The 12,108-nt window shown below is 42.9% G+C and overlaps 1 protein-coding gene across 2 annotated transcripts in view; it reads right to left on the bottom strand.

Moving 5' to 3' along the window:
- Positions 1-12,108, bottom strand: part of FMN1 (formin 1) — a 378,961-nt gene that overhangs the window by 282,172 nt on the left and 84,681 nt on the right. The window contains exons 1-2 of one of the 2 annotated variants that reach the window (XM_023230252.1): positions 9,068-10,441; positions 7,540-7,657 (exon numbers count right to left, since the gene is read on the bottom strand). In XM_023230252.1, the coding sequence (XP_023086020.1) occupies positions 7,540-7,657; positions 9,068-10,441 (1,492 nt within the window). Of the gene's footprint in view, positions 1-7,539; positions 7,658-9,067; positions 10,442-12,108 lie in introns of those variants that run through there. The other variant, XM_023230251.1, reaches the window with a different exon arrangement.

The following is a 12,108-nucleotide window of genomic DNA, read 5'->3' as shown; positions in this document are numbered from 1 at the left end:
GGGGCTGGTGGTGGAAAGGTGTGGTGGGGGGCTGGTGGTGGAAAGGTGTGGTGGGGCTGCTGGTGGAGGAGGCTGAAGCCAGGATGGCAGAGAAGCCGCTTGGTGGATGATTTGGAGAAAGAAAACTTGGTGGCTGGCAACAGACAGATTTGCAGAAGAGAAGAAAAACGAGGCCACCTGGAGAGAAATTATGAGAAAGACAATGACTACTGAAAGATGTTTGTTAAAATGTGGTATAGAATAAGGCATATCAACTTCATTCTAATCTTCCCAAAAAAGGCCTCAAAGTAGACTGAATGCACTGGTTTTATTTTCTCTAAAACCCAGTAAAATCACTGAAATAACAACTTTTAAAATGAAAAAGTTTGTTCATGTACCTCCTAAAACCATTTACATATACACCATGCATTTTACCACACAAACCGTGGCTCAATGAATGGTAGCTGAATGAACCTCACCTGAACTTTCCAAGAATCCACGGACCAGAAGCATTTTTATTTGCTTGAAATTGCTTAAGCCTCATAGCATAAAAAATACCATTCACTCCCTTCTCTGATTTCTATTTGAGGAATCAAAAGAACAGCATGAAACCACCAAGTGAGTTTTTGCAGATGAGTCCAGTGAGCCAGGATGGCCTCGTATGTTCTACATTACTGTTCAGGTCCACTCACTTCAGATCCCATAATTTGTAATAATCTGCATAATTTTTTATTGACAAATCATAGCCGTATACCTTTACGGGGTATATGATGTGGTGTTTCGATACAGGCATACAATGTGGTACGATTAAATTAAGCTAATTAATGTATGCATCATCTTTCTTGCCTATAGTTTGTTATGGTGAGAGATTTGAAATTTATTCTTAGTTATTTTGAAATATAGAATACCTTATTTTTTACTATAATCACACTGGTGCTCAAAAGATCACAAAATCTGTTTCTCCTATTTATCTAAAATGTTGTATCCCTTGATCAACGACTCTCCATTCCCTCCGTCCCACTCTCCAGCCTCTGATAACCATCATTTTGTTCTCTACTTCCATGAGTTCAACTTTATTAGAGTCCACATATAAGTGAGATCATGCAACATTTGTCTTTCTTGTGCCTGGCTTATTTCACATAGCGTAAGGTCCTCCTGACATATCCACATTGGCACAAATGACAGAATTTTCCCCCGGCCTTTTAAGGCTGATTGGTATTCCATTGTGTATATATATCATAGTTTATCCATTTACCCATTGATGAATACTTACACTGATGTAATGTCTTGGCTATTATGAATAGTTCCGCAATGAACACGGGAGTGTAGTTATCCCTTTTACATATTGGTTTCAGTTCCTTTGGATACATGCCCAGAAGTGTGATTACTGGGTAATTTAGTAGTTCTACTTTTAGGTTTTTCAGGAACTTCCATACCATTTTCCATAATGGCCATATTAATTTATGTTCCCACAAAAAATGCTTCTGATCCCATGTATTTTCCTTGTTGGATCTTTAGATACTGGTATACTTGCAAAAAGATTTAAAGAAAGTTTAATTCATCACTCTTCAATTTGAGACTATCTTTATCTTCAAATTATAATTCCAACTCATAATTATTACATATAATTTATCAATAGAATATTAATAAGTTATGTGTATCTTTCAGCAATTCAGAATCTCACTGCTGTCATCTGTAAAATGAGTAAGTTGAACTAAATGACCTAAGTTGTTGGCAGCTCTCAGTTTTTTATATTCTAAAAACTGAGACTCTGTTTTTTTTTTTTTTTTTTTTTTTTTTTTTTGAGACAGAGTCTCAACTCTGTCGCCCAGGCTGGACTGCAGTGGCCGGATCTCGGTTCACTGTAAGCTCCACCTCCCGGGTTCCCGCCATTCTCTTGCCTCAGCCTCCCGAGTAGCTGGGACTACAGGCGCCCGCCACCTCGCCCGGCTAGTTTTTTGTATTTTTTAGTAGAGACGGGGTTTCACCGTGTTAGCCAGGATGGTCTCGATCTCCTGACCTTGTGATCCACCCGTCTCAGCCTCCCAAAGTGCTGGGATTACAGGCTTGAGTCACCGCGCCTGGCAAGACTCTGTATTTTAATCTCTTGCTTCTACTCTCCTGAGCCAAAGATCTTTACTAATATTTCCTTGAACACAATATGTGATTCTTGAGTCTCCAGTCCCCACTTCCAATTCCTCTCCTAAAAGTCAAGCTTTAGTTCCCATTTATATTGGGAGAGTCAGTCTCCTCTCTACAGCTCCCAGCTGTGTATGTACACTAAGCGGAAGCTTAGCACAATACACTTCACCTCTAGTTTCACAGTGAACCTTTTCCTGCAACCCAAAACTGCAAGACATTTCTGGTCTTTAGTCTGTTCAGCTTCCAATTTCTAAGGTATCACAATCCAATCACTCCATGTAACTGATGATAGCATGCTACAGGGGTCTATGAAAGATAGTACAATGAACAAACCCATTCCCCAGATGGTAAAAGAGAAAGTCAGGATAATTTGTCTAGACACATAACTTTAAAGGAAAATCCACTGCTGACTAACGCAGCCCGCTAGCTATGAATGCAGAAATTAAAACTCAAATTATAGTAGGCCAATAACGTACTATGAGGTATTTATAGCTCTCTGACTGGTAAAGCAAGGATATCTGACTTACCAGGAAGGGTAGCAAACAGCTCTCATTTTATAATGAAGGAAATTCAAACGAGAAACCAGAAAATAGGTGGATCTTTATTAAATTGAGGGATGGGTTATTTCTCTATTTAATCTAAAATACTCTAAATAGGGATGTTTCTGAATTGCTCTCAGGTTCTGAGGAAAGATGTATCTCCTGGAGATGCCACATGTCTGGACAATTAGCTTACTTTCAATAACTACAATGTATTGTGCCAAGTTCTCTTCTCTACAAAAGCTATGGTCCTCACACTCAGCACGGCAGCACATCTGCCATTCCCCAGCCCCCGGCCAGCTCTGAGATGCTGCAGGCTGAGAGAAAAGCTTTTCCAGATGCACACTGAGAGAGAAACCACATATGCACAATTCAATTCAGAAAGCATGAGTGTTTTTCTTCAAACTTGTTTCTTTCTCATTCTGTGAGCAATTCAGTCACTGATAGTTCCCTAAATGGTATCATTTTAATTCCAAAAACATTAATCTCACTTCCCCTGAGGATTTTGAGATGTACATCATGACAATGTATTTTTTAAATTTCTTAATAGTGAGCAATTTCAGGCAGTCCTTCATAATACAAAATAGGAGATGGAGGTGAAAGGAAGCCCAGCTTTGGGTTGAGTATTTGGAACAGGTTCTTCCTCTGAACCTCGAGGTGTCCACAGATAGCTGTGGGGTGGCGTGGAGGGTCTAAAATATATACTAAATTCGGTGTCATGTTTTCTTCTGTGGCTTTCTATCACTGCTAGATTTTAAAGGAGTCTAAAAATATGAAGAATCACTAACCACGGTAAAACTGAGGGAAAGTACCACAGGTCAGTCCAAATGTGTCCTTCACCCAGTCAAGCCCTGGCCCTGGGGAGAAAATCACCTGCAATAAAGCTAGCATGCCCGAGTCACTAGAGGCTTATGAGCACATTCTAAGGAAAACAAATCACAAGAAGCAAATCCATACCATGTATTTGTCTTTGAAAAAATATGACAGGGAAGATATTTAGAAAAGACATACACGTATACATAAATATATATTTATATGTAAATAAATACTATATATTTAATTTACTGAATGTCAAGAAACTTTGAGTAGTTTTATAAGACACACTCTTGGTGAAGATACTAAGAATTCTCATTCCTACCTCACATTGATTTATAAATTAATACAATTCGAATAAAAATTTTGTTTTTCTAGAAGAATGAATATATGAGGAAACCCAAAAACAGTTTTTAAAAGTATGCAAAAGAAATGGAACCGTCAGATTCTGAGATGTATTGTAATGCTACAATAAGATAGGGCATAATATACAAACATATCAAAGACAACAGAAAGCCCCCAACAGTCCTAAACAAATTTGGGGGAAATAAAAGTCTGTTATAGAATTAATTAGCAATTTAGAAAAAAAGTTGTCTTCGATCTCTAGCTCAGACTGTATACCAAATTAAATTTTTCATATGAAATGGAGTGATGGAAGGAGAGGAAAAAAGAAGTACAAGGAAACCCTTCAAGAAATATGAAAACATTGGTAAACTTACAGAAAGTCTTTTAAGCTAAAGAATCAGAAATTATATAATGAAAGGATAGATTTGATTATGTAAATATTTAAAACTTCCACACATAAAATATAGTAAAATTAAAAACAAGTGATAAAAAGTAAAATAACAGTTTCAAAATGGTAATTCTTAGGGATAGGTATTTAGTAAGAAAAAACAACTATGGCAACATGGTAATACACATCAGAAACCTTAGAAAGGCATATACTCTTATGTACAGCAATTCTATCTGTCAGCATTGATCCTAAGATAAAATACTTCTACATAAAGACAGTACTGTTATTTATAATATATCATGTGTAACTGAAATAAATTTTTATAATTAGTAAAAATCATTTGAAGAGTTTAAATAATAAAGTAGTCTATGATTCAAATTCTACTTCTATTTTTCAGTATTAAATTCACATAGGCCTGTCATGTTTCAAAACATTGACAACAGTTTCTCTGAAATAGAATCATATAAAGTTTCTTCTGCTTCATGACTTTTCTGTGTATCTTCAAGTTTTATTTTGTTTTGTAATGTAGGGGAACATTTAAAACCCTATGAGAGATTTTCTGAGATCCGTAAACAAACCCTTCATATTAAGATAAAGCAAGAATCTACAGAGCAAGCCTCTGAATAATAGCCGTCATATTTTCTATGAACTGATTATACTAGAAAATATAACCCTCCCACAGGATGATAAAAACATAAGTTTGTCTTTGTGCCCTGGTCCTGAAATCCCGTGTCGTGCAGTATGACAACACCAGCATGTGTGTGCAGATTCTTCTCCAGGAGGGCTTTGGAAGCCTGTCCGCCCAGGGCCTGCTGGGCGCTCATGGCGGCAGTGTAACTGTGCAGGAGATCTCCCGCGTGCGCCCAGGGCCTGCCGGGCGCTCACGGCGGCAGTGTAACTGTGCAGATCTCCCGCGTGCGCCCAGGGTCTGCCGGGCGCTCACGGCGGCAGTGTAACTGTGCAGGAGATCTCCCGCGTCCGCCCAGGGCCTGCCGGGCGCTCATGGCGGCAGTGTAACTGTGCAGATCTCCTGCGTCCGCCCAGGGCCGCAGTGTAACTGTGCAGGAGATCTCCCGCGTGCGCCCAGGGCCCGCCGGGCGCTCATGGCGGCAGTGTAACTGTGCGGAAGATCTCCTGCGTGCGCCCAGGGCCCGCCGGGCGCTCATGGCGGCAGTGTAACTGTGCAGGAGATCTCCTGCGTGCCTCTCCAGGTCTGCGCCCTTTCTGGGCCCCACTGACAGGCCTGAAATGATAGGCTCAAGTGTTCCCGGTCTGCTGACTTCTCTCTGGGTTTGGCCAATGGGAATGACGGTGGGGGACCAGACAGTGGGATGAGAAGAGATCAGGCTGTCTGCCCTCAGCATCCAGCCTGGCATGTCACTATCGACCGGCGGCACCTCCCTGCTGAGGGCTGCAGGTCCTGCCCAGCAGTTGTCTCCACACCACTCAGCCTCCCTCTTAAGTTCTAGCTTCCGAGAGCCACTCCTACTCTTGCCCCTTCAGGCCTGGGTGAGGTAAAAGCTTGTTCTTGGTACTAGCCCCAGAGTAGCGCTCTCTTACTGCTTTTCCTAAACCCCGTCTGTACCTTTGTGGCCGGTCTCTAATAAACTCCTCAAATCACTCCATTTGAGTGCCAGCTGATTCCTGATTAGTACGACCCTCATTCATACAGTCATATATGTAATTACCCTAGAGAAAACAAAGTTAAATGCATTTGGACTAAACAAAGCAAAAGGAAAAAAGTGACCTAACGTTGTTTAGGAAATTTTCCATTCAAGTTTGGGTGAAACAGAAGTTCAGCCCTATGCTACTTCTGTGCTTCAATTACCTAGAACATCCTTATGCTTTCTTTACTGCTCTGTCTGAATTGCTCTGCTTAGAGGAAACAATCATTTTCCACCCTTGTGCTGTTCACTCTTATACAATTATGATTTTTGGAAAATCAAATATGGGCAAGAAGACTTAAATCACTATCCATATTTTCATCAAGGATATGAGTTTTCATCCTGGAAGTCAAACACCACAGAAAGAAAATGCTGTGAAGTAACCAATTCCCCGCAGAGTCGTAAGTAGCAACTGTGTAAATGAAAGCTAGAAATGATCTCAAGATTCAACTGCCAGTGTGTTCTCAATCACTGGAGTAATCTGGTATTATGGAAAAACCTACTGAACCAGCCAACTTTGATCCGTTCATATCTATCAGTGAACAGGAATGGAAAAAAGTATTTTTCTATAACCAGAGAGATAGACCTTAATACACACACACATACCTAATAAAAACAACAAATATAAGCCATGTATAGGTAATCTCTAAATATCAGGAAGAAGGCAAAGAGGTTTCAGGCATACACACACATGCAATTCTTAATGTGGGTATATAACCCATCTTCTAATGCTTTGGTGTCATTTTACAGCTCATGTGAAACTTTCACTTAAATAGTAACCATATCTAGATTCCCATTTCATTTAAATAAATTCAAGTAAAGTTCCTAGGCAGGTTTCCAGAGAGTTAGGTTGCTTTTTTTTTTTTTTTTTTTGAGACGGAGTCTTGCTCTGCTGCCCAGGCTGGAGTGCAGTGGCCGGATCTCAGCTCACTGCAAGCTCCGCCTCCCGGGTTTACGCCATTCTCCTGCCTCAGCCTCCCGAGTAGCTGGGACTACAGGCGCCCGCCTCATCGCCCGGCTAGTTTTTTTTGTATTTTTTAGTAGAGACAGGGTTTCACCGTAGTAGCCAGGATGGTTTCGATCTCCTGACCTCGTGATCCGCCTGTCTCGGCCTCCCAAAGTGCTGGGATTACAGGCTTGAGCCACCGCGCCCGGCCTGAGTTAGGTTGCTTTAAAGTTGGCCATGCATTAAATAAAGCTTTGTCTCACAAAAGTGAACGAGTAACTGATATGGTATCTGTACATTCACTCTGCACAAGGTTCCTTTATCTCCAAAGCATTACTCAAAGACAAACAACAAATCAGATTACAGCTCTAGAGAACCATACTCTGCCTCTTCTAGCAACACTGCCAGCTCACAAAACCATATGAGAACCAACCACCGGCTTCCTGAGGGATTTGCAATCTACCTTCTCCAATCAGGTCCCCCAAGGTTCTCCTGCTTCACACACATGCCCCCTTTCATTCATTCCACTGCATTCATCTTTCAGAGGCTCATTAACAATAAGCGTGCAAAGGTTCACTTTAACAGCAAAACCAAAAAGAAAGCCTTCAGCATTACATTTTATAATGAAACAAAACCCCAGATTCTGAGAGTCAACTAAGCTAGAACTAAAAGCCATTGCAGGAAGAGATTCATTCCTGGGCCCCTAGCTTCTTTTCACATTACCTGCTTCAGTGTACTTCAGTCCCACTTTTTCTTCTGTGTCTTTTGTCTTTGGGGGTGGCCAGACAGCTTGAAGTCTGCCAGGAGTCCTGTCATCCTGCTCAGTCGGGCTGTGGTCAGGCTGTGGAAAGAGCAGGCAAATAAGAAGTGAAATGTAGTCAGAGCCAATTAATTCCTGAAAAATGACATGCTAACCCTAATTCTGAAGTTCATTTTAATGGCTAGTTGCACACTGCTCTCATTCACTGTAACTGAGATATCTTTCTATAGTGTGACCCTTTTCCAAAAGTGTAATGTGATCAGTTGATGTGAAAATTTAAAACAACAAAAAAAACCTTGAGGCTAAGTATGTATCACACAACCCTTAAAAGATGATTTTTATTAATTTCAAAAAGCACAAATATACTTTGACCTGAAGATACAGACACAAATGTACTACACCGAAGTACATTTATAGGAATGTTTAGAAATGTATCCCAGACTCCAGGATTATTTAACACAAAGACTAACTTCATGAACATCAGTGATAGACCAAGACACACTTTTTCAAACATTCCACACTGCTAAATTTCCTTTTATTCCTATAAATGAATGAATGAGATTATCTTCATATTCCAGTCATTTTTATATGGGTTGATTTTTACAACTAGGAGAATGCTACATTGTGCTTGGTTTTTTAACTGTAATCTGAGAAATTTTGCCAAAGACTTTCATTTTTAACATTCTAACTGAATATTTTAAATATATAAGAGGAACGATAATCATACACTGAACTGATATTAAGAAATTCTATTTATTGTTCTTCTGATCGTTTAAGATCTACTGGACAGGTACTCGCTCATCTTTAGAAATTACCTGGGTTTTCTTTGAGTAATAACAGCTTCCATTAATTAGATGCTTCTCATACACTGCCTTTAATTCTCGTAACAACCATATAACCAATTTATTTTCCTCATTTTGCACATGAGGAGATTGAGGCTTGGAGATTATTAAAGTTACCCAGCCAGTAAATGGCAGAAATAGAATAAAAACCCCGGCCTCATTCTAAATCCAATGCTTAATCTGGAAGCCTTCCAATCAATGTGGGACACTGCAATCACACCACAAACACCTATTCTGCCAAATGGCAGACTTTCAAAAGAACGATACAGTTTCTGCGGAGGTATAATTAAGTGGTGAGGAAACCCTGTAAACCCGGGCTGTACTTCCATCGTGCATCATTTCCTCATGCTACTTAGTTTTATCAGTGCATTTACCATCAACGTTTAAACTCACGGTGACAGTTACCCTTTTCCTACCTGCACAGCTTTATGTATATCCCTCTTGTAATATTCCAGATAAAAATCACGAAGCATGAAAAGCACTTCTGGCTAACTCCATACTTCTTACAGGACAACACAATTTGACTATAATCCTTTTCCACCTAAAAGAATCACTAACAGGCAACTAGGATTCACTTCGGGAGGAAACCTGGAAAGAAATACAGCCGCACCATATTTTATATTAAAATGCAAAACCCAATTCTACATACACTTTTGGAATCAGAGGGGCCATCCGCTGACTTTGACTTGGACCGTTCAAACACGGCTCTTAGCGACTCCTTCTCATGTCTCATCTTGCGCTTGAGAGCTTCCAGCTCAGAGGTGTCGGCTGTGGTCCCCCTTCTGGGGGGCCGGATGAATAAGGCTTTAAAAGCCTCCAGGGCCGTCTCTGGCGGCTTTGGCTTGACCTCACCACCCTGGGTTTGGGCTACTCCAGGGCCGCTCTGGCTCTCTTGATCCGTGTTGCAGCCCATCTCTTCTCTCCTGGGCGACTCAGGGTCTGCTCCCTTCGGTTCAGTTTTGGGTATGTCAATGTTGAGCAGCAGAGAGAGCTGCTCCAGGAGAGTGGGAGTGGCCTTCGGCTCAGCTGCTTTCTCCTCACTCTTCCCTGTCTGTGGCCCTGCCTGCACTAAGGACTTGTGCACAGGCTGGGTCAATCTGAGCAAAGCTAAGTCCCCATCCTTCGGTTTAATTTCAGTGACGGTCTCTCCCCCCTCAGCGGTAGCCCCCTTCTTCAGCACACGAAGCCCACTGAAGAAAGCTGGAAGTTGGAATGACTTCTCTCCAGAGGTTTCTTTTTTAGAAGAGGCACTCTCAGTGACACCAACACCCGAATTCTGGCTTGTTACTGCAGGTAGGACGCGGGACCCTTCTTCTCCCACCTGGCCCTGGCTGGGGCGATACTCTGTCTGAAGACCACCATTGCCAGCTTCCAGTTTGCTGCTTATCTCAGGTGGAATCCTCTGAGGATCTTCTGCACAGAGCTCTGCACCGTTCATCTCCCCAGTGACAGTATCTTCCCTGAAACCTCCTGGGTTTTCCTGGGACCACTGCGATGGCTCAGATAAAACAACACTAGGGGACTTTGGGCCATGAGTGCTGCTTCCCTCCTCTGGCTCCTGGCCACCATCATCAGAGTCAGAATCACTGGTGGTGTGCACGAGGGTCCCACGAACACAAAGGACATCGTCCTTTGTCCCTTTCCAAGTAGAGAGGGAAAGCAGCTCTTGAGCAAGGAGAGATGTCCCTGCTTCTTTTCTCTGACTTCCCTCTGATTCTGTCTCCACCCTTGCCGTTTTCTCATCATTTCCGAGGTCAGGTGAAAACTGAGACTCTGCTTCCTGTGGATCCAAGCCATTGCTGGGATCATCCTGCTGAGATGTGGGATCCGCGTCTAAACTGTGGAATGCTTTCAGCACAGCATCTTCCTCTTCTGGATTCACAGATTCCAACTTACTCGTAAACCCAAACAGGGATTTCATAGAGAACTTACTCAGGATCGACTGAGCCACTTCAAGTCCGGCTTCAGGTTTTGCTGGTTCTGAGACATCACTGCCATCCAGAGAATTATCAACGTTCTCCATATCTCAGTAATGCCCTTGGTGGAAGTTCTGACTTGTGTTACCTTCTCCTGCTCTCTCAGTTTATCCACTCCATCTGCTCTTAATTCACAGGACAGAGAGCAATGGGAACCGGGAGTTAGGCTGTCAGCCGCACAGCAAACACACTTGGTCTCTTTCAGGTCACTGTGCCCTCCTTCCGGTTTGTGCGATGATGGTATGCGAGGGTAACTGGGAAAAACCTGTGGAGTCTAAGCCCAGAAGCAGCCGAGACCGCGCACCTTACTACACACGGACCAGGGACGCTGCTCTTCTGAAACTTCCGTATTTATTCCCGGGGACAAAAGCCTTTTTGTCATAGGGAAAGTCAGCCTGCCCTGTAATCCCAGCCCAGGACTTCACGAGGAGCTCCGCCCCAGGCCGGCGGTTCTCCTGGTGGCATTCAACTTCCTCATTGGTGAGCAAGCGAAGGCTTCTGAAAGTGCTGAGCCGGCAGGCTGATTCTGAAGGAACTTAAGCCACTGCCTAGAGAAGCCTAAGGGAATCAGAAGTGAATCAGCAGAAAATGACTGAAATACTTCTGACACAGGCCTTCTTTTTCATCTGGATTATGATCAGAGAGGCCTGGGGCATCCAGGCCAAAAAACTAGCAGTACACCCAGATCAGCAGCCACTTACAACGCAGCAATCAAGGAAATGAATTAAAGAAAGCAATACATCACCTCAAAAGTGCCTAGAACTCTCAAAGCAGTTAATTTACTGCCCTTTAAGCTTTCTTTTTTTTTTGTTAACGTGCTTTCTTCCGCTTCCCTGCAGGTTTCATCTGGAATGCAGATTTTAGCTGCTAAAGCCCTTGAGGGAAAACCCACACGACTGGTTTCAGATGACTGCTGTTTTAGCTCTGCCCTGGCTGTCTCAGTGCTCTACAAACAGGTACTAGGCAAGCACGCCCACCACACCCAGCGTCCACCAGCAACACGGTGGCAGAGTAAACAGCCCAGGCTCCGCAGAAACGATTACCCTCTACACTCCCTGTGTCAACCGCAGGCTTCTTTCTGCTCAGCAGCTGTGACTTCCCGGCTTCCTTAGAAACCCTGGCAGCAGCAGGACACCCCTTTCGCCTTTGGTGTCCCAGCCAACTGAACGAAACCCGGCATGACACAGCGTCACACACAACCGACCCCCTTAGACAAAACAATGCAAAGATCCCCAAGGATCCGCATTCCCCTAAAGGGCAAAGCATCTGAAAAGTCTCCATCAGTCAGATCTCTATCACAGACCCAATTTGCCTAAACAAAAACAGCACAGACAAAACCTCCTCCCAACATCAGCCCAGGGTAGTTTCTACCACGCTATTCATATGCTGGGAAGCTGGCACCAAAGAATGGGGGTAAAAACTGCAGCCCTGTTTCCTAGCTGCCTCTTGGGACAGCTGCCTGTCTACCTGAAGGGCTCAGCGTTTTTCAAATCCAGTCCCACTCAGCAGGCATGCAATCAGTGCCTGGGATGGACAGGACACTGTTCTGGATGGAGAGGCAAGTCAAACTGGCTTAACAGTAATTGCCATCTCTCTTTGAGCAAAGGTCCAAGACGACTGCGGTCAAGTGTTAAACACAAACAGTAATTCCTTCTGCAAAATGGAAATGGTAGCCATAAGGAAAACGACAGTCTTGCTTTATCTGCAAGGGGTG

The sequence above is a fragment of the Piliocolobus tephrosceles genome, chromosome 6 (genome assembly GCF_002776525.5).
Source record: "Piliocolobus tephrosceles isolate RC106 chromosome 6, ASM277652v3, whole genome shotgun sequence".
In the NCBI taxonomy this organism is placed as follows: domain Eukaryota; kingdom Metazoa; phylum Chordata; class Mammalia; order Primates; family Cercopithecidae; genus Piliocolobus; species Piliocolobus tephrosceles.
Note: the sequence above shows the minus strand (reverse complement) of the source record. Positions and strands in the feature narration are given on the sequence as shown.